This window comes from Zasmidium cellare (assembly GCF_010093935.1).
Source record: "Zasmidium cellare ATCC 36951 unplaced genomic scaffold M409scaffold_19, whole genome shotgun sequence".
Lineage (NCBI taxonomy): Eukaryota > Fungi > Ascomycota > Dothideomycetes > Mycosphaerellales > Mycosphaerellaceae > Zasmidium > Zasmidium cellare.
Window position 1 is genome coordinate 392,875 of NW_022986963.1, and position 23,797 is coordinate 416,671.

At 54.5% G+C, this 23,797-nt stretch overlaps 10 protein-coding genes and 1 non-coding gene across 11 annotated transcripts; 5 read left to right on the forward strand and 6 right to left on the reverse strand.

Moving 5' to 3' along the window:
• The first annotated feature begins 471 nt into the window (after window positions 1-471).
• M409DRAFT_t35 lies at window positions 472-556 on the forward strand. Its single transcript has one exon. It is a non-coding gene; the product is annotated as a tRNA-Tyr (tRNA).
• A 310-nt stretch (window positions 557-866) lies between these two features.
• M409DRAFT_66754 (uncharacterized protein) lies at window positions 867-1,373 on the reverse strand (the record flags this gene model as incomplete). Its single annotated transcript, XM_033817076.1, has 1 exon — window positions 867-1,373. The coding sequence occupies one exon, from the start codon at window positions 1,371-1,373 to the stop codon at window positions 867-869; it is 507 nt and encodes a 168-aa protein (XP_033667177.1).
• Window positions 1,374-2,742: 1,369 nt separating this feature from the next.
• On the forward strand, window positions 2,743-4,566 carry M409DRAFT_66755 (copper radical oxidase; the record flags this gene model as incomplete). The annotated part of the gene is made up of 1 exon (XM_033817077.1): window positions 2,743-4,566. The coding sequence occupies one exon, from the start codon at window positions 2,743-2,745 to the stop codon at window positions 4,564-4,566; it is 1,824 nt and encodes a 607-aa protein (XP_033667178.1).
• Window positions 4,567-5,156: 590 nt separating this feature from the next.
• On the reverse strand, window positions 5,157-6,993 carry M409DRAFT_23480 (uncharacterized protein; the record flags this gene model as incomplete). Its single annotated transcript, XM_033806813.1, has 2 exons — window positions 5,157-6,901; window positions 6,972-6,993. The coding sequence occupies 2 exons, from the start codon at window positions 6,991-6,993 to the stop codon at window positions 5,157-5,159; spliced, it is 1,767 nt and encodes a 588-aa protein (XP_033667179.1).
• Window positions 6,994-7,200: 207 nt separating this feature from the next.
• M409DRAFT_23481 (polysaccharide lyase family 4 protein) lies at window positions 7,201-9,265 on the reverse strand (the record flags this gene model as incomplete). Its single annotated transcript, XM_033806814.1, has 2 exons — window positions 7,201-7,408; window positions 7,464-9,265. 2 exons carry the CDS (start codon window positions 9,263-9,265, stop codon window positions 7,201-7,203), a joined length of 2,010 nt encoding a protein of 669 aa, XP_033667180.1.
• A 333-nt stretch (window positions 9,266-9,598) lies between these two features.
• On the reverse strand, window positions 9,599-11,427 carry M409DRAFT_66760 (uncharacterized protein; the record flags this gene model as incomplete). Its single annotated transcript, XM_033817080.1, has 6 exons — window positions 9,599-9,621; window positions 9,677-10,107; window positions 10,159-10,696; window positions 10,757-10,828; window positions 10,882-11,266; window positions 11,323-11,427. The coding sequence occupies 6 exons, from the start codon at window positions 11,425-11,427 to the stop codon at window positions 9,599-9,601; spliced, it is 1,554 nt and encodes a 517-aa protein (XP_033667181.1).
• A 548-nt stretch (window positions 11,428-11,975) lies between these two features.
• On the forward strand, window positions 11,976-13,118 carry M409DRAFT_66761 (glycoside hydrolase family 105 protein; the record flags this gene model as incomplete). The annotated part of the gene is made up of 1 exon (XM_033817081.1): window positions 11,976-13,118. One exon carries the CDS (start codon window positions 11,976-11,978, stop codon window positions 13,116-13,118), a length of 1,143 nt encoding a protein of 380 aa, XP_033667182.1.
• A 1,081-nt stretch (window positions 13,119-14,199) lies between these two features.
• M409DRAFT_23484 (uncharacterized protein) lies at window positions 14,200-15,389 on the reverse strand (the record flags this gene model as incomplete). The annotated part of the gene is made up of 2 exons (XM_033806815.1): window positions 14,200-15,258; window positions 15,315-15,389. The coding sequence occupies 2 exons, from the start codon at window positions 15,387-15,389 to the stop codon at window positions 14,200-14,202; spliced, it is 1,134 nt and encodes a 377-aa protein (XP_033667183.1).
• A 1,735-nt stretch (window positions 15,390-17,124) lies between these two features.
• M409DRAFT_23485 (uncharacterized protein) lies at window positions 17,125-19,626 on the forward strand (the record flags this gene model as incomplete). The annotated part of the gene is made up of 4 exons (XM_033806816.1): window positions 17,125-17,421; window positions 17,479-17,565; window positions 17,617-19,475; window positions 19,530-19,626. The coding sequence occupies 4 exons, from the start codon at window positions 17,125-17,127 to the stop codon at window positions 19,624-19,626; spliced, it is 2,340 nt and encodes a 779-aa protein (XP_033667184.1).
• A 504-nt stretch (window positions 19,627-20,130) lies between these two features.
• On the reverse strand, window positions 20,131-21,316 carry M409DRAFT_23486 (uncharacterized protein; the record flags this gene model as incomplete). Its single annotated transcript, XM_033806817.1, has 3 exons — window positions 20,131-20,880; window positions 20,958-21,128; window positions 21,194-21,316. 3 exons carry the CDS (start codon window positions 21,314-21,316, stop codon window positions 20,131-20,133), a joined length of 1,044 nt encoding a protein of 347 aa, XP_033667185.1.
• A 1,367-nt stretch (window positions 21,317-22,683) lies between these two features.
• Window positions 22,684-23,797, forward strand: M409DRAFT_23487 (uncharacterized protein; the record flags this gene model as incomplete). The annotated part of the gene is made up of 3 exons (XM_033806818.1): window positions 22,684-22,980; window positions 23,044-23,592; window positions 23,651-23,797. The coding sequence occupies 3 exons, from the start codon at window positions 22,684-22,686 to the stop codon at window positions 23,795-23,797; spliced, it is 993 nt and encodes a 330-aa protein (XP_033667186.1).

Here is a 23,797-nt window from a genome sequence, read left to right on the forward strand (position 1 = left end):
GGTTTGGAAGTTTTCGGTGGTTTAATTTAGCGTTTGTGTATCGGCGGCGGATTTGCGAGGTGATGTGGTGAGCTGGGATTTGTTTCTTGACTCGTTCTTGAGCTTCACGCGAGCCTTCCAAAAATCGCGTCGGCTGTCCCGCGCCCGCAATCCGCTAGTCAATATTGCTTGGCAGCTTCTGCTAGGCAAGGGCTGTCGACGACTGTTTACTCTTCTCTCAATTCATCTTTCATTATGTTGTTGACATAAAGCGATATATACTCTGTGTGGCGATACTATACTGACACGAGCGCATTAAACGATCTCAAGGTAGCGAACCAAAGCCATCATGCAGAACTGTGACGAGGAGGGACGACAAGCTAGCCTGGTTATCCGTCGGTTCAATATCGGTCCCGTCGCATGGGGGATGATATTTTAGTTATGTTTGATCCGAACCAATCACATTAGTGCTAAGCGGTGGCACCAGCCATTGAAACTCTCCTTAGCTCAGTTGGAAGAGCGTGAGACTGTAATGGACGACATGTCATCTCAAGGTCCCTGGTTCGAGTGAGTTTCGTTGATTCTAATCACGATGGTATCGGTTTCTAACTTGTTTCAAGACCCTGGAGGGGAGAGAATCATCTTTTTGTTGTTTCTTCTTTATTTTTTCAATGGCTTCCGCGACCCCACGGCCAGCGGGATCATGTCTCTTTTGTGATTAACGCAAGAATTCTGAGATACGATCTCCTGTCCTTTTTCGCCATTGAACGAAATGGCAACGTATGACCGGGCAGTTGAGATTGACGTGTATGCTACGCACCCCAAGACATCAACCACGGCTCGACCAGGACGACCCTGAACATGGAGTTGCTTACCCCTACTTGAGATCAATGGAAATCACTCATCCCCTTCATGCCATGATGCAACCAACACTGCCAGGCTCCTCCATCTCGCCTCCATCGAAACTCATTCATCAAAGCCATTCGAGTTCCAGGCGGTGCTCCAGTGACTTCGGTCTCCATGTACACTATGGCCGTCCCATTTCGTTTGTCGACCTCCGGCGAGACGCTTTGGACCTCGACATGATAGTCAGGAAATCTCTCGATCGTCTGGTGGAGGATGGCGCTATGTTCGGCCAGCGTTAACGGGTGTGGGAAGTTTTCGAAATGCGCTCTGAAGCTTGAGCTGACAGCCTTGTAGAGTTCTCCGTTGCTGTAATCGTAGTCCCGATCGTTGACGGCGAGTACGCCTCCAACAGACACCCTTTCTAAGTAAGAGGCGGTGTCTTCTTTACTGGGCTGGCAAGGTGGTGGGTGCACAGACGATGGCGAGTCGGATTCGGTCGATTGCGTTGATGGTGTGGTACTATTGGAAGGTGGAATCGATCTCGACATCGAAGAACAAGTGTAGTCTGATGGCAGTCTTGAGGGAGCTACTTATGAACGACCCCAGCGACTGAGACCTAGATATCAGTTGGATGCTCTCCAGGCAGTGGGTACTTTTTCGAGCCCTCAAAATTGGTTCAATCCTTGGGGCAGCATTGCTCGATGTTCACACCGTCAAAGTCGTCTGAATCTCGCCAAAATGACTATTGCGGAGATCTGCCAGGCACTGAGCGGGCTGTACAACCAGCGCATCCAACCCGTATCCTGAGACAAGCATTGGAGAGCTGCACATATATTCCTCAGAAGAGAAATGCCGGTTTTCAAACCAACAAAGCTGCAGACCATACAGGCTAAAAACCTCAGCCAACGCAAAGTTTCGGCTGGGCCTTGTCAGTCATCATGCGGCGGGCAGAACTTTGTCATTAAGCCTCGGTCCTGAACCCTTCGAGGTCTGATATTCAATGCACATGTGAGAGATCGAGACATCGATGTTGGAGAAGGCGAAGGAACATGCACATGGACTTTGAGATAGGAAGGTCGAATGCAGGGGTAAACACGTGCGATCCATCATCTCCCGCAGCACGGACCTGCACTCCTTCCGAGCCTAAATTTGCGCAGTGGACTCCATCTCTTCCTTTCCTCCTTCTGCAACGACATCACCAACATTTCATGATCGACGCAAGCGTTTGCTTCCGGCCTCCGTCTGCTGCCCGTGCTGAGTTCCATGCCACGAGCCTTGCGTTACCTATCGCGACATGTGCCAGCCTTGGCGACATCCTTTAAAAAGAATCGGACCGAGATACGAGATGGCTATCTAGTCGGCCAAGCCTTTCGTCTTGAGAGAGTACGACTGGACAAGAGTCTAACAAGGCCGTACTTTTACCTACACTCGGCTTCTACTACGGCGTTAATCTTCCGAACAATCATTCGCAACCCTCATCAGCAAATGTCGTGAAAGAATATCATATCTTCCTACGGCCGACGAGATTGTGAAATTCTTTCGGCTGCCGAGAAATGCCTCCCACATCGTCGTTTTGATCTGGCACGCATTGTAGCAGTATCGTCCGAGATCTGGAACAATTGCCTTCTTGAAAGCTTCCATGGCGATGCTTCCGATGGAGTGGATCCAGAACCGTCCACGTGGGAAGTATCTAACTTCTTTCGCTTACTGGTCTATAGTAGTGCCGGCACCGATACGACGAACCATTCTTCATGAGCCGACTACATTCGAACTGGGAAAACGTGCACGAACGGGAGTTCGCAGCATGCGATGCACCCAGGTACGCAGTCTGGCTCCCCTGAGTGCGCATAAATAGACCGACCGCATCCTGCGAATGTTTGCATCTCCCAAGCACTCCCCAAGGTCTGCTAAGTCACCATGGCGCCTCATGCTGTATCAGCAGTCTCTTTGATCATCTCCTTGTACGCTACAATCTCATCTGCCCAAGCCATCACTTCATGTCCTTCCGCAGAAACAACCTTCACATCTCCAAGTGGCCTCACGTACAAGACTTGCCAGGGAACAGATTACGAGGGACCAACTGCTCAGATTGTGCCAAACATCGCCAATGCAGCAGCCTGCGTTGAGCTGTGCAGCAACACAGTTCCCTGTGACAAGTCTGTATACGACAACAGCAACAACGATTGCCATCTCAAGGCATCAGACACCTATGGCCTACGTTGGACGCAGAATACGCGCTTCACTGCTTCTCGGAGAGTCGACGTCGGGAATGTTGGCAAGTGGGGACCACTTGTCACACTACCGGTCATTCCTGTAGCAGCGTTTGTTGTACCTACAGATACGAATCGCATGCTGGTGTTCTCTGCCTGGGGCAAGAACGACTTCGGCGGAGCAGGAGGTCTTACACAACTTGCGGACTACAACTGGAAGACAGGTGCCGTGTCTCAGCGTCAGATCTCCAACACCAAGCACGACATGTTCTGTCCAGGAATCAGCTCTCTCCAAGACGGCCGCATTGTGATCACTGGTGGTTCGAATGCAGAAGCTGTCAGCATTTACAACCCGTTGACGAATGCCTTCACCCGCGCACCGGACATGAAGATCCAGCGTGGCTACCAATCGTCCACAGTTCTCAGCAATGGCAAGATCTTCACAGTTGGCGGGTCGTACAGCGGAGGCATTTTCAACAAGCCTGGAGAGGTGTACGATTCTGGTAGCAATGCTTGGACGCTTCTGCCTGGTGCCGATCCTTCTCAGGGCATGCTTACAACCGACCACGAAGGCCAATGGCGAACGGACAACCACGCTTGGCTGTTCGCATGGCGAGACGGTTCAGTCCTTCAAGCTGGTCCCAGCAAGGCTATGCATTGGTTCTCTACCACAGGCAACGGCTCAATTTCTGAAGCAGGCATTCGCGATGGTGACAACGACGCTATGTGCGGTGTCAATGTTATGTACGATGCCGGCAAGATCTTCACTGCAGGTGGAAGTCAAGACTACACGGACTCGCCCGCTTTCAATCGAGCACACCTCATTAGCATTGACTCACCTTACCAGCCTGCTACCGTCGAGCAGGTCTCAGACATGCGCTACCCTCGCGGCTTTGCAAATGCCGTAGTTCTACCAGACGGCAAGATCCTCATCACAGGCGGTCAAAAACGCTCTCTCGTCTTCACGGATACGGACTCCATCCTTCCAGCTGAGCTGTTTGACCCAGCCACGAAGACTTTCCGTACTCTCGCCGAAGAGCAGATCCCCCGAAACTACCACTCCGTTTCAATCCTCCTCGCTGACGGCACGGTCTTCAGCGGTGGCGGTGGACTGTGCTACGTCGGCGGTGGCATCGGTGCCGACGATAGCTATTGCAATCGTGCCGTCGACCACCCGAATGGCCAGATCTTCTCGCCACCGTATCTCTTCAACTCCGATGGTTCCAAAGCAACCCGACCAACGATCTCCTCAGTCTCTGTCACGTACGCGAAGGCTGGGGGTTCAATCAAAGTATACATGGGAGACAGCAGCAAGACTTCCTTCTCATTGATCAGGATGGGCAGCTCCACCCACTCTATCAATACTGATCAGAGGCGAATTGCTTTGACTGATGTCACTCAAAGCGGATCCTCGTATACCGTCCGTTTGCCGAAGGATGCTGGAGTTCTGATTCCAGGATACTACTACCTGTTCGCGGTGAATGGAGCCGGTGTGCCGAGCATAGCGAAGACGCTGCAGATTCGGCTCTAAAAGCACTCGTTTGATCAAGAGAGGCACAACCTCGACGACGAGTCATGTATAAGGCGGCACGTCTGTATTCGGGTCAAGCGGCAGCGCGGAGGAAAGATTCGTTCAGACTCGTGTGTCGTGTTGAGGAGCGCCATGTAACCATGGTCAATTACAAGAGATGACAGAAGGGACACGGGAAATGGGAATCCGCATCTGTGTCTGGGGTCTGGAGACAAGCCTGAGCCCTCGAGTTCATTCTGACCTCACGTCTTGACAATACCACAACAGCCTCGCCTAGATCAGGCAACGGAGTGGCGGCTAAACTCAGCTGGTCAGCTGGATGCTCATTTCGAAGCCCTGAAATGCACGGCTCTATGTCTACGCAGACCGCGAGCAATACTTGCTACGAACAGGCTCGTCGTCATCGGCCTGGAAAAGGCAGCAGCGGCACTTGTCCTAAAGACATACTTGCGAGATCGCAGTCGACACTCACCCCGGGCCACGGCGAGAACGTCATGACCATGGTATCAGGTCGAAATGATGCGCTTAACGTCAATCAAACTGACCTCGGGCTATCTCTTGTCAGTCTATCTCAGAAGGTCGAATCAATCCTAGTATAAAACCACTTCCTCCACCGCCACACGCCCCATGTCCTCGAACACCTCGCCATCCATGATCCCATGAACGTACGCATCGCCAACGTGCACGAATCCGCCTTCTTTCACTTCAGCACTTCCGCCATTCTCGCGCAGAACATGGGGATAGTTGCCGCAGAGGAAAGCCCAGACCTCGTCGCCGACACGCGCACCCGGAGGGCCAATACCAAAGTAGCCATTCTGCGTGATGAAGAATGACTGCGAAGTTACCATGTCCCGGAGAGAATGGAACACGTGCGTGGATCCCCCATTCAACTGCTCATCCACTGCAGCTGCGTCCTCGGCGGACGCTCGATAGTCCGTGTAATCACTGGGTAACACAACATCTCCTATCAGGGTGCGCCGGAATGCGTCAAGCGGGGAGACTGATTCTCCCGCGATGTACGAGATGCCTGGATCCTGTGAATCCAGCCACGTCTCGAAGACGTTTCTGAACGTGCCGCCTATCTCTCGTGCGTGGTCGTCGAATTCTTCGTCCGTGACGACTCGATGGTCTACATAGCGGACCGGGGCCAGGATAGCAATACGGTCGATTCGACAACCCTGGAGGACGAGGCCGTCGTTTCCACGAACAGTCGGCTCGATGTAGCGGCCGCCATCGCAAGCGAAATGTTCCCATCGACGGCAGTTGCCAAAGAAGGTATGGCCGCTGCGCAGTTCTGGATGCTCGGGGTACATCCAGTCGAAGACCCATGACGGCAAACCCGGTGTCGTACGGGGCTCCCCACGGCGGCCAACAAGGGGAAGCAGGCCCCGATTCTCTCTGATGAGGTCCAGCGTGACGAGCTTGTAAAGCTCCACGACCGAAAGGCTGTAATCGCAAGACGGGATGCTCGGAAGCGGCGGCTCCGCAAAAAAACCCATCAACGCGAAGATTTTATCGCGCGGCTCCGTCGTCTCGCGCTCTCGCCAGCGGAACAGAGTACCGAGCGTGCCTGTCGGTTCGTGGATTTGGAGATTCACCAGGGGCGTGCAGAAGTGGTTGATTCGCCAGCCGACGCCGAAGACCTGGCGCCACTGCGTGCAGTACTCCCCGCTGCGTGTCATTTGCACGGCGATGCGTTTCAGGAGGCTGAAGGAGACGGTCAGATGGCCCCATTGGAGGATGGAGCTCGGTGGGAGCTGGGCTTCCTGGACTGTCCAGATGCGCCGCCACCATCGCACCGCTTTCCACGTTGCGTGAGGCGAGCCCATCATGGAGAGGATGACTCGTCCCAGCTTCTCACGGCAGTCACCGCTGGTTTCTCCAAGAGCACTTGGATCATACCTTTCCGGATCGAAAAGGGCCAACTTCTCAAACGCATTCTCCACATCCTCAGCGGTGAACCCGCAGTCGTCGGCGTCTGTCGGCAGCTCGCCGAGCCAGATGATGCCTCTAGCAGCGTTGCGGTAAATCTGCTGCATGACACTGACCTGCGTCGACCTTTCTGCCTCGTTGCTGAGGTCGATGCAGAGCTGATCGATCCAGACGGTCCGCGCCCGGTCTGGTCTCCGGAGCCGACGCAAGGCTTGGAACAGGCTGCTCGTGATGAGCGTCGGCGTACCGTCTTGCGTGATGGCGATGTCGCGGATGGGTTGGCCCCAGCAGTACGATAGTGTTTCGTAAGAAATATCGCTGCTTAGGAGGACGGACTCGCTGCTGCACTCGATCGGTTGGTCTGCCTCTCCTGGATAGAGCTGGAGGAGGACGATCGATGGTGCTATCGAATGTCATCTCTCTACAGGTATTATCAATGGTGTGAAGCGTTAGACACAACGCCATATCCATACCTGAAGTTTCGCGGGCCACCATTGTGTCCTGCGACGAGTCTCAGTGCGAAGCTGTAGAGTATCTAGACCGAACAGGTTGACGACGCGAAAGCAGAAAGCTATAGCACAGCTATAGATCACATGATTGGTCACCGGTGGGTGAATGTTGCTCCGACGATGCATTGCAGCCGATCAACATGCAGGCTAGAGAAATCTACTTTCGTTTTCACTCGTCCAATGCTGCACATACTCACTGCACCTCCAACCTCAAAGCATCATACTGCACATATACCGACTCTGGCAACACCGCGGACGTCCAACCCGTAGCATTGAACGGCAAGCTCAAGATCAACTCATTCTTCCCACCTTGCAACAAACCCGCATCAAAGACGAACTTGTGCGCGAGATGATGGCACGTCACTGCAGAGCGAGTCGCGCAGGAGGCGCTGGCGTTGTATCTGAAGCGAAGAAGGTTAGTACTGATAGGAGGTGGGGAGCTATGTCTTGACTTACGGAATCGTCCAAGGCTCGAGTTCGTGGTTATTGACCACGACAGTGTAGTCGAAATTCCAATACGGCTCTGAGGCGTTGAAAGTGTCGAGATTGCCTGCTGCCGTCTTCGCTCCTGCGAGTTGCACGGTGAATGTCGCCTTCTCCTTATTCAACAACTGCTCCTCCTCGACATTGAACAGGACTGTCCAGTTATTGATATTCCCATCACCATACACCGGCTCCGGACGATTCGAGTTTGCTTTCCCACCAAAGACACTCCAGTGGACGTAATTGAAATCCTCGACTTCACTGCTCTTTCCAACTTCGAAGGTCACGCCGTCGGGGAAGTCGTCGAGGTAGTCGTATGCGGCCCAGTAGATTCTGTATTCTTCCGGGTGGAGGGGATGGACTGGATCGCGCTCGTAGCCGTGTCTCCAGTCGCCGCCGGATTTGTCCGGGTAGCCGATCCGCCAGAGTTCTGTGCCGGCAGACTCGGCTTGCCATGTGATGGAAGTCGTCGTCGTCTCGGCAGCGGAGACTACAATGCCTTCCTCTTCGTGCTGGCCGAAGATCCCGTCGGCGTAGACAGTGAGTCTATGCTCCCCCGGCTTGACATTCTTGATCTCCACACTTCCACTCTGACGATCGATATCAGCCCAGTACTGATGCGCCGTCAGATCCAGCACATTATCCTGATAATCCACCCCGACCTGCGAAAGAATCGCGATCGGCCTCTCCGCCCCCTCCGGCAACCCCACAATCCCCTTCCAAACCCCCCTTTTCGAAGGCGCAACATACCCCGGCACAAACTCCGCGATACTCTCATAAAACTCCACCGCCCACTGATCATCCGCATACTGCGCCGCATCCGCCCTCAGCTCCTCCAAACTCGCCCCCGCGGGGCCTTTGTTGAAATGATAGTACCCAGGCCCGAACGTTCTATCAAACCCCGCCGTCATATTCGGCGTCGGAGCACCGTGGTGGTTCGACACGATGTAGTTGTACACGATGCCGTCGACCGTGAGATCCGAATGCGTGGGCCCGCCGAAATACGTGTCGACCGTGTTCATCACGAACCAGGCGCCGAAGGTCGAGCCGTCGGCGCTGGTGGAGCCGTCGGAGAAGATCCCGTGGGCTTTGTGGTCGCGCCAGACGTCCGCGAAGGTGTACTTGGTGAAGTAGTCGCTGTAGTGCGTGACGTAGGGGTCGCTGCGGTTGGGGAGGTACCAGGTTGCGTCTTGGACGGTGATGGGGGCGCCGGTGCGGTTTAGGACGACGGAGGCGTGGTTGTAGTAGGGGAGAGGGGCGGAGGTTTTGTCGTTGGTGCTGAGGTGCGTCCAGAGGTCGATGTTGGGTCGGAGGAGGGTACGCATCTCGCCTAGGCCTTGAGGCGTTGAGTTAGAGTATGCGGCCCGGCTGAACATGTGCAGGCCTGTTTCCCCATCTCGCAGGAACCAGTATTGTTCGAGGACTTGGCCGGTTGAGGGGTATGTGTCACTCATGATGATACCGCCCCATGCTGTTCCTGTGCTGTCGGTGCCGTTAAGGAGTTGGTATGTAGGACTGTCTGAGCCAGGGGTCCAGAAGCCATCGGGTGTACAAGAGCAGTCGAGGTAAGGTCCAATGCCAGTGCTACCACTTCGTTGGCCAAGGAGGTTCTGGCCGTCGAGCGTAAGATTGACGACTGCTCCAAAGGTCTTGTCCACGACGGCAGTCAAACGATCATTTGCAATAGTCAGGCTGGTGTTTGTTCCAAATGTAGTAAGAGCCGCGCGAACTATTGTCGTAAAAGCCAAGGAGGCTACCAAGGTTCTCCACGCCATTGTGGGCCGATGAGTGACTGACGGGGGCGTTCAGGGGTACTCAGGTACGATCTCAGGCGTGCAATACCCACAAGATATACCCTACCCTCTCACCACCCAACATCAGCATTTCTCCGGCCATAGATACGCCGGTGGGATATTGTGAGGGGTTTAAGATCTGCCTTGCATTCCTCGGGGTAGTTCAAACCGGTCTCATATTGCCAATGCTTGGGGGTTGGAAAAGAGGGATCTTAGAGACTGGCAATTCTGGAATTTTCACTAAGACCATAAGATCCGATCTAGATCACACGCTAACGATCTCCGATCTTCCATCACATGCGTATCACGTTCCTCTCAGTACATATATCGGAAGTTGGCTATGTCTCGGGTTAGCATTCACTCTCAATCCCTCCAAATGAGTAAGAAACTTACGATTCTCCTTATCCGTCAAATCCTCAAAAGCATGCACCATCCGCTCATCCCTCGCCTCCTGCACGCCGGCGGCAGCAGCCTCATCCCGCTTCTTATTCCGCCTGGACAACGTCGTCCTCAACACGACCAAATTCACAATCAACAACGTATAACACCCCAAATGCGTCGCGAACGCAATAAAGTACCGCGGGGAGTCGTAGCTCAGGAACACCTGGGGCCCGACGGCGTTGCCCGCGGCCCAGGCGATGAAGTTCATGGCGACAGCGACGGATTTTTTCGTCTGGCCTGCGACGTTGCGGGACAGGAGCGACATGCCGAGGTTTTGGGCGGCCCAGAAGGAGAGGCAGATGTAGTAGGAGAAGAGGAGGCCGGCTTCGGTGGCTTTGCTGGTGTTGGGGACGGCCATGAGGACGATGGTGCCGGCGAAGGAGCTTGTGGGTTTTGTTAGCTTGGTCGATTTGGTGGAAGGGGGCATGACTCACGGAATGCAAAACGCCGCCATGACGATGATGTTCTGCTTCGTCTTTTTGACCAACCATGCCGAAGAGAAGAGGACAATAATGATGAAAGCTCCGAGCACCATAGCCAGAAGCTGCACCTCAAGCGTCGTGAACCCAAACCCCTTAATGATGATATTGGCAAAAGCCCCCAGACCACCCGTCGGCAGCGTCGTGCAAATCTGAATGAGACAATAACACCAACACTGCGTATCCATCAGCGCCTCCTTCAAATGCTCCGGCCTGAAGCGTTTGTTCTGCAGTCCAGTCTGATTCGTCCGGACCCGCTCCACCATCAAGCGCTTGTCGTCCTCGGAGAAGCACTTCGCGCGCATGGGGGAGTCGGGCAGCCACCAGATGACGAAGATGCCCCAGAGGACGCTGAAGCAGCCGTAGGCGATGAAGATTGCTTGCCAGGAGTGCAGGACGCCGTTGCGCGGGATCAGGCTGAAGGCGTAGGCGAGGAGGCCGCCGACGATTTGTTGGGCGCCGTTCATGCAGTACCAGAAGGAGACGATGAGGACTGCAGGGCACTGCGTTAGATTGGTGTTGATAGATTAAGGGGTTGGTCGTAAAGGCTCACCTTGCTCCTCTCTTTTGTACCACATCGAAGACATGATCAGGAACGTCGGCTGGCACACCGCCTCAAAGATACCTGCAAACCATCAGCAGCGCCCTTCTCACCTTCTAACTCCCACATTCACATACCAAGCAAAGTCCTCAACGCACAAATCCCCGCAAAATTACTCGCCGCCGCATGCAACGCAAGGATACCGCCCCAAATAATAATACACCCGCCCAAAAACTTGGCAATCGGCAGCCTCTGCACCAGCCAATTGATCGGGTACTCGACGATCAAGATGGCGATGTAGATGCACGTCGTGAGCCAGGAGTACTGCTGGCCGACGAGGTGGAGGTCCTGAGGCAGGTTCATGATGGAGGTGAAGGAGAGGGTGCCCTTGTCGAGCGCTTGCAGGAAGTAGGTGAAGACCATGATGGTGAGGACGCGCTTGTCGATGAGTTTTTTGAGGCGGCTGTTTTCGGCGTCGGAGATGGTGATGGCGTGGCCTTCGGTGTATTTGGCGACTTCCGCCTAAGAATCATTCATGTCAGTTTGTTGCTTTGCTCGTGGTGAGGTGGGAGATGTACGTCGATACGGCCATAGTCCTGCTTATCCTTTTTCAAATCATCGTCAGGAGTCATAACACGCTCAATCTCCGCCGCGTCCATCGCCTTGGTCTCCTCCTGCGCCATAGCAGGATTCATCTTCTCGTGGACGTCGACGGTGTTGTGCGTAGGGTCATCACCAGCCATGATTGCCCAACACAACACTGACTTCAATTCCCAAAGAACTTGTTCTCGTCTCTCAGATCCCATCGCATACTCTTATGCCCTACCGCTCGGAACATCATTACCATCCCCGCGAGCCTCAGCCGTACGATCCATTGGTGGAATCCGCACGCCTGCGTCGCCAAGCCGGTCGTCGTTACATTCGCTTCTGCAGAGGTATAGCACCTCGCATCTTTCAATGAACCGAAGACGGCTTGGCGGGAACCCCCAGCCGAACATTTGCCTGCGGAGAAGTCTGGGGAAGCGTGGTGGGTGGAGTATTGGGGTCGGGGGAATGTTGTAGCGAGAAATTGGGGGCGCCAGCTAGGTACTGTAAGTAAGTATCACACGCGAGGTAGAGCTGTTGTGTGAGTGTCGACTGCGAGAAGGAAGTCTAGGTCGTCTAGAGAGCTCTGAAAAAAGGTCTAGGTCGTCTCGTCAAGAAGGCAACAGACCAATCGCAAGAGAAAAAGATGCCCCAACAACCCATCACCGTCCACGGCCTACAAGCCCAACCGCTCAAACAAAAAATAAACCTACTAATCGACAACCTCGTCGCCATCAACGACCAGACAGGAGAATTCCTCTTACGCCTCCCAGATGGCCGAGTAATCGACACAAAGGGCTGGAACGACTGGGAATGGACGCACGGAATCGGGCTGTACGGCCTCTGGCAGTACTACTCTATCGATGGCTCCGAGAAAGCATTGCGGGTGATGCAGGATTGGTATAAAGAACAATTGTCGAATGGAACTACGAAGAATATCAACACCATGGCCGTCTTCACGACCCTCGCGTATCTGTACGAGAAAACCGGCGAGCAGACATACCTCCCCTGGCTGGACTCGTGGGCCGAATGGGCGATGCACGACCTGCCGCGGACCACCTTCGGCGGCTTCCAACATATCACCTACCTGGAAGAGAACCACAACGAGCTTTGGGACGACACGCTCATGATGACGGTCCTTCCCCTCGCGAAGATCGGGAAACTGCTAAACCGGCCGCATTACATCGAGGAAGCGAAACGCCAAGTCCTGCTCCATATTAAATACCTCATGGACCCGTCCACAGGCCTGTGGTTCCACGGGTGGAAATTCGACACTTCAAGTCCAGGGGGCGTGGGCCATAACTTCGCCCGGGCGAGGTGGGCGAGAGGGAATTCGTGGGTGACGATTTTCATCCCGGAGTTCATCGAATTGCTCGACTTACCCCCTGGAGACGCCTTACGAACGCACCTCATCGACACATTGGAGGCCCAATGTCTCGCCCTGGCGAAACTCCAAGACCCCGCTAGCGGCGCCTGGCGAACACTGCTCGACGTCCCCGAGAGCGAGGGAAGTTACATCGAAGCCTCCGCAACCGCAGGGTTCGCGTACGGTATCCTGAAAAGCATTCGGAAAAGGTATATTAGCAAGGAGTACGAGGGCGTGGCGATGAAAGCCGTGGAGGCGGTTCTGAGCAGAATCGATGCGGACGGTGAGCTGAGAGATGTTAGTTTCGGGACGGGCATGGGACATGATTTGCAGCATTACAAGGATATCAAGTTGACGAGTATGCCGTATGGACAGTCGATGGCGATGATGTTGTTGGTGGAGGTGTTGAGGTTGTTTTTGTGATGAGAGTTAAGTTGTTTGGAGATTTTGAGGAAGGATTCGAGGTTTGTGGACTGCTTGAGGGTGAGCAAAGTGTTGATGCTGATGAATTCACCAAGCTAGGGAGGAAATATATTCGAACGATAGATGATAGAAAGAAGTCAACTTGAACAAACACTTGTAGAAGTGTCGCCCTCGTCTCTCCGTCACGTGAATCGTTTACAAACTTTCAGCCTCAGCCCAAAAACTCCCGGCCGCATTTCCCTTCCCTTCACGAACCGACCACGCCCATGCCACGATTGTTCTGCAACCACAACCCCCTCCAGCTCCCCAAAAACCACCTCAATACAATCCGTCCATACACTAACACGTCCCACCAACCCTCTTCCCATTCCCCGTCCCCCAAATGCAACACAACCAACTTCCCATCCCGCTCCCACGACTTCCTTCATCAATGATCCCAGTCCTTAGTCCCCCTAGCGCGCCTCGCACGCGCCCCCCCCCCAACGCGTCCTCCACAAATCCAGAAAATGCACCCCGCCAGCGACCTCGTCGGCAACGCAAACACTTAAGCGCATACACAGTATTGCACTAGCTACATACCGCTGCTACGACGGGCCACACACACTCGCCATCGCCATTTGCTTTCCTTTCCATCTGAAAACAGGGTTGTGAGGGTCGTGTCAGGGGTGTCGCGTGATCCCTGGACCCGTTCGCGCTCTCTCTCGTCTCATTCTCACGCACAAGTCCAAAAAATCCTCCACCAAGGAAATTGAAGTTCTCGCTCTCTTTCGCTCAAAACGCAAAACTCAAACGCAACGCCCGGTAAAATTTCCTACAGCAATTGCTTGTACGCCGTTTCTGTCATGTCAAAAAGGACAGTCGGGGGGTATATGTATTTCGATCCCTTCCATTTCCACCCATCCATCCATCCATCACTCTCCAAGGAAAAAGGAAAAACAGTGATCCAATAGTGTGCCCAGTGTGTCGGCAAATGGAAGCGTGAAAGCTCCTTCTTCTTCGCTCGTATCGTTTCGAGCATTGTAATCGTGAAATCATATCGTGAAAGTAATGCCATAATGCCATAGAATGTGAAGGATCCCATTCAGGAAACGAGCTCGCCGCCGAGTTCCATGCCTAGGCCATCGCTGCGGCTGTTGCGGGTCATGACGGGACTGCTCGAGGTCGGCGGCATGAGATTGTTAAAGTCGAGTCGTCGTCGGGTCGAAGCGCCGGGTGTCCGGCTCGCAACAGGAGTGCGAGTCCATGGACCTTGTGCTGGGCTTGGCGTGACGTTGATAAAGTCGGAGAAACAGAAATTTGTGCCGGGAGTGGTCGGGCCAAAGCCGGGGAAGCCATTGCCAGCAGTTCCAGGGGTCATATGAGAGGATGGAAGTGGTGTGGACTTGCAGGGCGGAGTGGAAGGAGGCTGGATGATCGTCTTGGCATCGGCTTGACCCTTTGCGGGGGACGGCGAGGTGGCTAGATACATCAAGAGATCCGCCCCTTCTTCGCCAGTCTTTGGTGTGCGCGACCAGTAGAGATCATTAATCTTTCTCATACGGCGGTCTGGAGGCGGGGTCGTGGGTGGGGATGAGGTGATACGGGTCGAAGCGTTGAGGTTGAAGCTGGTGACGGGGAGATCAGCGTCGTCTTCTTCGCTGAATTCGGGCGATGGAGGCTCGTCGGCGATGGTCGAGCCTTCTGAGATGAAGGATAAGTGTGAGGGTTGGTTGGAGGGGAAGCGGGCGTGCTTGGTATGCTTGATCGGTGAAGATTCCGGCAGGCTGTGCGTCTTCTTCCAGCTGACATGCCGGGCACCATTCGATCTCGTCCGCCTGCCCGTAGCAGCACCAGATGGTGCAAACGATTGTGTATCCGATGGCCTTGCCCTCTTACTTCTGAAGCTGCCGCCAGATCGTGGGAGGTCGTCGTTGAACATGGGCTCGGTAATCGGGGAGGAAGCGAGGCCGTTGCTGGAATGCAGCCGGCTGGAGGTGGTGGAGGCAGTATCTGAGATGGTGTCGTTGTTGCTCGAAGCCGGTCTCTTTCTCCTCAGCCGCTCTTCGACCTGCGGCTCAATGGCGTCCAGACTCAAGTTCTCCCATCCATTCTGTATCTTTACGTTTGCAAGTGCAAGGCGGTCCTGCAGCGCTCGGGTCATCTGCAGGAGTGCATTAGCAATCGTGGCCGGGTGTGTAAAAGTGTCTTCTGCCTCACCTTGGACACTTGCACCCTCCTCATAACCCGGTTGGCAACATCTTCCGGCCTCTCGACATTCATGGTAGCCGCCATGGTGTGCTGCACAGAGGGGCAGCGTGAGCAACGCAAGCCACCGGTCAAGGCTTCAGCTGAAACTCGGCGAGTGTGAAGACGACGAAACGAGGATTGAGTGTGGTCGGAGACGTTTTAGAACAAGGTCGTCTCGAAATGCAAAGTCGTCGTCGCAGCAGGCATGTATTCTTCAGCACACAGGAGAAGAGAGGTCGGCGTCTAGGAAGCACTGGTTGCACGAGAGCTCCTTCGCCTGCATTCCGTGCCGTTTCGCGGGCCGCTCTTTGGATCTCGATTGCCAAGCTGCGAGGCTGATATGGCCGCGGATGCGCTGTCGAACACTGCGGAGACCTGTCCTGAAGATGTGAGATTTTGACGGCGAGGGTGAAGCAGAGAGAAAAGTCTATGGTTGGCGGAGTTGGATTTCTTCGCAAGCTGTAAGCGTGAACGACTTGTACATAACGCCGTGTCACATTCACGCATTGCGGTTTAGCCTTTCGCTTAGCCCACGCATTTGATGAGCACTACCGGATGGCTTATTCAATATGGCGCGCATTCATTGGCACGCCCAAAGATCTGAGCAGGCCTCAACCACGACGGCGCGCGGTCTTGAATCCGAAATTGAAGCACTTGCAGGGGCAAGGCAGCTCGATCTTTGTTCTTTCTACGTCACGGCATGCAAAAGTCGGTGTCGATGGGAATAGAACGGCGACCATTCTTTCCAGCAGTCGTTGAATATATTGATTGGGTCTGGTCCACGACTCGCATTCCTTGCTTCGATGAGTCGGCCGCTCCCGGTGGTCCCGGCAGCGAAATCACTGGCGAGGAGAGCTGTTGGCCCATTCCGCAGATGAGTTTGATAGCGTGCACGATAGGCGTCCAGTGCCTTTGACATTCAGGAGCGAACTATAGCAGGAGTTGCGATAATATGCACCATGGATGATGGACTTGATAAGCGTCGCAACCTGCTACTGCTGCTCCCCGGACACAGTACCTGACTTCTTACACACAGGTGCAGCGTGTCACCTGCGGGCATCCGACGGGAGTGCAAAGATTTGGCGATACGGGCGAGCTCCTCCGGTGCTGTACAAAAAGATGTCTCCTAATGAAGCCGCACTAGAAAGCATATCTCTCGGATGGCGCAAGCACAGCTGGAGCTAGAGCAGCTACTGCATGTGTTGCGCCAGCGAGATTTGGATGGGAAGTCTGGATGCGGTGTTCCGCCTGGAGAGTTGAGATAGACATGTGATAGCAACTTCAATACCACTTGCCTGCATACATACACACAGGTTGCCGCAGAAGATCGTGAAACGAGTGCTTGGCGGGTGGTTGGTCTTGGGATCCTGCTTGCTTGCGTGGACGCTGCAGGGAATACCGACCCATCTCTCCTCCGCCATTCACCCAACCAAGCTCCTGCCACATTATTCACTGTCGTTGTTGCTGTTGCGCCTGCTCGAGTGAAGCAGAACCTCACCTCACCTCACCTCGCTGTCGCTACCGCACTCGTCTTGGTCTATTGCTCGGATGAACGTGGGGTGGAATTCCAAACCTACGCTTGGACGCCATTCACACTCGAGATCCGCGGCGGCGTCATTGGGCGAGCTACGATAACTGCGACAGACACCACCGCCCGCTCCTCCACCGCCGACATTCTTCCCACCACCACCATCCACCTCGTCCTGTCCGCCGACCTGCAGTCCACGCCGCTCGTTCAGTCGCCGGCCCGGCGCATCTCTGGGCGACCGCTCTGGCAGCAATGCCTTCGTTTCTCAAGGACCTGAGCATCCGCCGTCGATCCAAAGCTTCCAACGCCAACAGCTCTGGCAACAGCTCGCTCGACAATGGCGAGAACGGGCAGTCCACCTCCACCCTGAGCTCCTGCGTCGACCAGAACAAGCCGTCGACGTCGCCGCCGACCACCCTCTCCTCGCAGCGGTCCAATACTAACCTGTCAGGCATGAACGGTTACAGCAACAAGACGCCGCCGCCAGTGCCCGGTCGAGAGACGCGCCCACGCCTGCCCAGCTCGTCCAGCAACCGCTACAGCATAAATGTTCGCCCACCGTCGCTTACTGGCGTGTATCCGAATCGCTTTGCTGATTATCCACAGGGCATGCCAGGCCAAACCGGAGACCGCTCCATCGCTGCCACCTCGCCGCTTGCCCCTCGCGTGCTTTCCATTTCTGACAATTCTTGGGTATCGCGCTCGTGCACGACACAGTACAGCTCTTTTACTGACAACCAGCAGGTCCACCAGAAAGTCCTCCTCATCTTCGGCCAGTGCGCAGACCCGGCGCAACCGATCGACGGCCATGTCACCATCTGCCACCACCAAGACACATTTCCGCCTACCTCGTGGCCCGTTTGCGATTCGCACTTCAAAGCACTCGTCCACCTCCAACCTGGCCCGAACCGACTACGCTTCGACTTCACCTCGCCAAAGGTTCCAACTCCCAATTCCTCCATCCCCGCGCATTCTTCCTGGATCAACATCAACTTCCTCCCTCTCAACTCGTCACCACCGCTACAGCTGTGCATCCTAGTCGCGAAAGACTCGCCAGAAACTTACGACGCAGTTCCAGAGAGAGTTCAAAAGGAGGGCAACAGCTTGGCCACGGCAATCAAGAAGTTTCGCATGGCTGCGTATCTATGGCAGGCGTTTACAGCAGAGCAAATGAATCGCAACGGCTTTGGGAGAAGAGTTTACAGATACGATGAGGAATGGCAACCCGGAACACTCACCTGGAAAGACATGGAGACTGGCCAGATGCGGAATGAAGCCAAGATCCACATTGTCCGGATGAACAAGACAGTGAAAGAGATACAAGATCTGGATGTGGCTCAGCAGCATGGCCCAGCAACGAAGAAAGGCGATCTGTACGGTATGGCTATGGAGGCGGTGAAAGGCTACTTTGGATCTCGAAACGGACAACCACAATACGTCTCCTGCATGTTCCTCGACTCGCACTGGGATAAGCAGGTGGGCACGGTGAGAGGCCATGCTGCGCTGGGTGGTGGAGATGACTCTATGAAGTTGGCCATCTTCGGCTCGCACTGCCTGCAGTCCTACCCTGCCCATATTGAAGAAGTCGTCCCTGCCTTCTCAGACTGCACTCGAACTGATACCAACTACGTCGCAAATGATTGTAACGAGTCGGGTAGCAACTGGGAGGCTGCGAACATCGGCATTGGAGCGCATCTACACGAGACTGGTCATCTTCTGGGTTGCCCGCATCAGGAATCGGGAGTCATGTTGAGGGATTATGTGACCCTCAACCGGACTTTCACCTCTCGCGAACCCTACTCAACGAGGACCAAGCAGCAAGGACAGCGGTTATGCCTGCCCAAGGACGAATGCGCTTGGCACAGACTAGACACGCTTCGATTCCGGTTCCACCCCACCTTCCAACTGCCGAACGATCCCATGATGAGCCCAGACAAGAGCGTTCAACTTTGGTCCGTTGAAAATGGTACCGTCCTCGTCATGGCTGCGACTGGAGTCGCCTGGATCGAGATATTCCCAGAAGGCGACGACGTCTGCCACCACTGGATCGAGTACTACGACCAGAACCAATCACCCCCAGCGATGCCGAGGCAGATCGCACTGACGGAGCAAATCATCAAAGATCAACTACCCAGCGAGAAGAAGAAGCGCAAGATCAAGATCAAGGTGTTTAGCTGTGGCGGCGGCGACCACGAAGTGGAGGACATGTCCCAGATGTTCTCCAACGGCGGCAAGGTGAAGCTTCCAGACGGACGACCTGGATTCAAGAGCTCCAAGCTCGGCTTCAGTCAGATGGAGGGTTCCCAGCCCCAGGAAGTGATTATTGGCAATTGTTTGAAGAAATCGAAATTGCTGCTCAGCATCAGAGTCTACGCAGGAGACTGTCTGGACGGCATCGAATTTGTGTATGAAGATGGCTCTACAGAGCTGTTTGGCAAGCGAGGTGGAAAGCCTGGCGGCAGTGAGTTTGCGCTTGATACCCGGAGAGGCGAGATGCTGCTTGGTTTTTATGTGCGCGCTGGTTTCTGGATTGATGGCATTCAAATCATGACGAATACTGGACGGCGGAGTGAGGTTTATGGCAAGGTGGATGGTGGATCTGGGTGAGTGGCGGAACGATCTTGTGATGTACTTGCAGACGCTGACTTACTAAACAGACATACCCTCATTCCACCGCGCGGCTATAGCATCGCAGGCGTTTACGGAAGCTGCGGACCATGGCTCGACGGATTCGGGCTCATCATCACGCGGTAGATCATTCTTGCGCAACAACAGACGCAAGACTTCAAGTCTTTTTTGGCATGATTGGGTTTCCCAACCGGGCGCGACACTTGGGCGATATTCAGGGTACAGCGACGTAAACATAATTACTTCGAAGAAGCAACACTACACTACACTACACTGGGACGGTCGGTGTTTTCGAGCGAGCGTTTGCGCATCACACGGTTGCAATAGAGCGCGACGCACTTCACAGCGAAGAGGTCCACACTGGGCTGAGAGACGGGACAGGAACGGTTGTTGTTCCCTCGAGCAGAGCTTGGAGAGCACAGGAGACACGCTTGCACGCATTGGGGGAGGAAGAAGAAGAAGAAGCGTGCATACCGTATGTATGCCTGCAGGAAGGTCGTTCTTCTTCTTCTTTTGTAGAAGAACACGTGATGAAGAATGAATGGCTGGAAGGATTGGATTGAATGACCTATCCTCCAACCCCTTCCCTTCATTCAAAACCTTGGCACCACTCCCCTCCCCTCCCCTCTCCTACGGAATCTCAATCGCAATCTTCCCCACCGCGCCCCTCTCCAAATCCCCAAACGCCCGCAACACCTCCCCCCTCTCAAACCCATACGTCCTCTCCACATGCACCCCCAACCCCCGCGCACACGCAAACCTCACCAGATCCTCCGTCAACTGCTTCGAGCCCACATTGATGCCCCGGACACTACACCCCTTCCCCAACACCGCCCCGGCGACATCCGGCATATCTTCTTGGGAGGCAGAGGATAAGAAGCCGATGATGGCGATCTGGCCCCCGCGGGCCACGCACGACAGGGACTGCGCGATGGTGCCGGAGCCGCCGTTTTCGAAGATGATATCCACGCCCTCGCCGGAGGTATACTCGTTAACGGCGTCAGCCCAGTTGGGCGTGGTGGTGTAATTGACCCCGAAGTCTGCGCCGTATTTCTCCCTCGCGATCGATAATTTCTCATCGGATGAGGAGGTTATAATTGTGCGCGCTCCTGCGGCGTGTGCGAGAAGCAGGCCGGTCATGCTGACGCCGCCGGTGCCGAGGGAGAGGACGGTTTGTCCGGGTTTTAGGGGGTGCCCGGAGCCGTAGAGGGCGTTCCAGGCGGTGGTGCCTGTGCAGACTAGGGAGGCGAGGTGCGGGTATGTTAGGGGGGTTTTTTCCGGGATTTTGATTATGGCGGAGGCGGGCAGGGCGATGTATTGTTGCAGGGCGCCGTCGATGGGGCCGCCGAGGCCGTGGAGCCAGTCTTGTTGGGGTCCGAACTGGAAGGGGAGAGTGGAAGGTCAGTGATGGGTCTGACACACGAAGTAGGGGACCTTCTGCCCTGCTGGATACGTACGGTGTTGGAAATGTCGAAGTTGGCGATGACTTTGTCGCCTTTGGTGAGGGTGGTGACGTTGGGGCCTAGGGCGTGGATTGTGCCGGCTATGTCGCTGAGGGGGACGGCGTTCTCTTTGACGGGGAAGGGGTAGAAGCCTTTGGCTATGGCGAGGTCGCGGTAGTTGAGGGTCTGGTTGTAGGGGAGTGTTAGTTGTGGGGTTGGGGAGGAGAGGGTATAGGGGTGAGGGATGTTACGGTTGCGTGGATTTTGATGACGACCTCGTGTGCTTGGGCTTGGGGGATTGGCTCGGTGTGTTCTTGGATGGCTTCGTAGCCTGCTCCCTTTGAGGGGAGGCGAAAGACTCGTTGGGTCGACATTATATAGTTGGAAGTGTCGTTGAGATCGATTGAGGGTTGGTGCAGGGTGGAGGATCTTCGATATCGACAAAATTTTTGGAATTGAATGCCTTCAATTCGATGCTTGTGGTTAGTTGTTGATCAACGACGACGAGGTGAGGTTAATATATCAATGCGAAGCTCTCCTCGTGACGACAGCTACAGTTACATCATGCTCGAAGGTGGCCCGTCCCGAGGTTGAGCAGTAGGAGCAATGGAGCTTCCAGGGCAGTCAAATCCTCGTAGGCATGTAATCCTTCGCTGCGTTCCATGTTTCGAAAGGGCGAATGCGCCGTGTATGGTGTTGAAGTCCGTGTATTCGCTCCGCAGATGTTGTCACTGTGGTGTTGTTTCTCCAAATGTTGGGGAACTTGGTTTGGTATTTGTCACTACGCTCGGAGATTTGGGGCTGTCTTCGGAGTCGACTGCACTTGACAGCGTATTTGGTTCAAGCTGATGTCCGATGGTAGACCGCATCGAGCCCATATCAGTGTCGTATCTCTTGCTTTGGTCATTTCGCCTACGAAGCGACTCATGACAAAGCCTGCCTGTCGGTTGGTATCTCCGGTGCGTCCTTGAAGTTGTGAAGCATTGGCATCGTCTTGCCAGCTTCGTTAGCACAGTCGCAACCTGTGAAAGTCACAAAGCATTTGGAAGTCCGGGCAAATTCATGGTTCCAGGAGCAGGCTGACCATTTTAGGACGAACGGGAGAGCCAACACATCTCAATGTAGCGATGGAAGTGTTTACCGGGATCCGCAAGGTCACTCATCGCACTCCATTTGTGTCGCCGCTGCTTGGATCCATATCGTTTGTCGATGCTTATTGTTTCGTCAGAGCAGCGAGTGACTGTGCGGATTGTCGACTCGAAGAAGTTGGATTCATTGCACAATGGATGCTTCGAAACCCGCCACTGTTGGCCTTTGGATCACCAAACTCGGTCGGCCCCAGAGCAATGTGGTAGGCTACATGTGCCTTGCTTCAAGGTATCAAATCGGTCCGTCTCAATTCCTGTCCATTAATATAATTCCGGAGAGAATGCGCTGAGAGGCACAGTACGGACATGTACAGCCTGATGTGCAGATGCTAGGTGCGAAGCCCTGGCAGGTGTTGTGCTTGGCGGGGCGTAGTTGACTGCAATCCGTAATGATTGCCTATACGAGGCAGTATGGCCAAAATCAGTCATGGCGGCGTGGATCGGATCGTTATGGCGCCCTGTATCTGGTGGAGGCTCGCATGAAGCCCGAGAGTCAAGCTCAGCCTCATGGCGGCAGCACATCTTCTCTGGAAGACTTTCATCACAATCTCTTCCGACTCCAGAACCCACTGCAAAGTATTATTTGAGCGAAAATGGCCAGCAATTCAGAGCAACAAAATGCCAAACGCATTTTCATCTTCGATTCCCCTCGAACATGCTCCCAGCTATTTTACAAGCTCTTCAGTGCTCACCAGCAGCTCGGCCACATCATGAACCCGACGATTCTGGGGGTGACTTACGGGCCAGAAAGACTCTTTCTCAACTTCCAACACTGCCAAGCAGCAGAAGAGGCGCATTGGCGGAACGCAGAGAAGGCGAACATGCCAGATGAGACGTATGCGGTGATGGCTACAAGACTACAGAGATCGGTCGAGGAGGCTGATGAGAAGGTAAAGTGCAGCTAGTCTCATGGCTGAAGGGAGGACGTAAACTTACAAACATCGTGGAATCAGGGCAAAATCCCACTCATCAAAGAGCACGCGGTGTGCAGTGTTCGTCGCGATGTGATGAAGCTGGCCGCGAAGCACGGGCTGCACAATCCTTTGCCGAAAGACCAGTATGATGAATGGAATAACAACCCAAGCCCATTTACAGACGAACTTTTCCGGAGCTTTACGCCTGTCCTGCTCATCCGGCATCCAGCACTGATGCAGCCATCATTCTACATCAAGCAGAAGAACCTGTTTTTCAACGAAGCCTGGGACGAGGAGTATGCGGTGCTCACAAGCCTGTGTTGGCCGAGGATGATGTTTGATTGCTACACCAAACTGTATGAGCAAGGACTGGTGCAGAGTCGGCCCATCATTGTCGATGCGTGTGATGTTGTCAATCATACCAACACCCTCCTGCCGAAGCTCTGCCATGAATTGGGGATTGACCCAGCTGGAGTCCAGTATCAGTGGGATCCCATACCAAAAGACCAGTGGCCTGCGGATCCGTGTATGCAAGAGTTCTACAAGGAGATCTTGAGCTCCTCGGGGGTAAACAGGACGGGAATCAAGGTAAGCATCCAGAAACGAGTGCCCAGTGTGTTCGACGTGCTGACGTATCCGATCTCAGCCCGAGGAGGAGCGTATCGACCTTGAGAGCAAAGCGGCGGAATGGTCCTCCCTCTTCGGTGAAAAGACTGCAGAAGCGCTTCGTGCTCGCGTTAAAGCCGAGGTTGGGAATTACGAATACCTGAAGCAGTTCAAGCTCGAGTGCTGA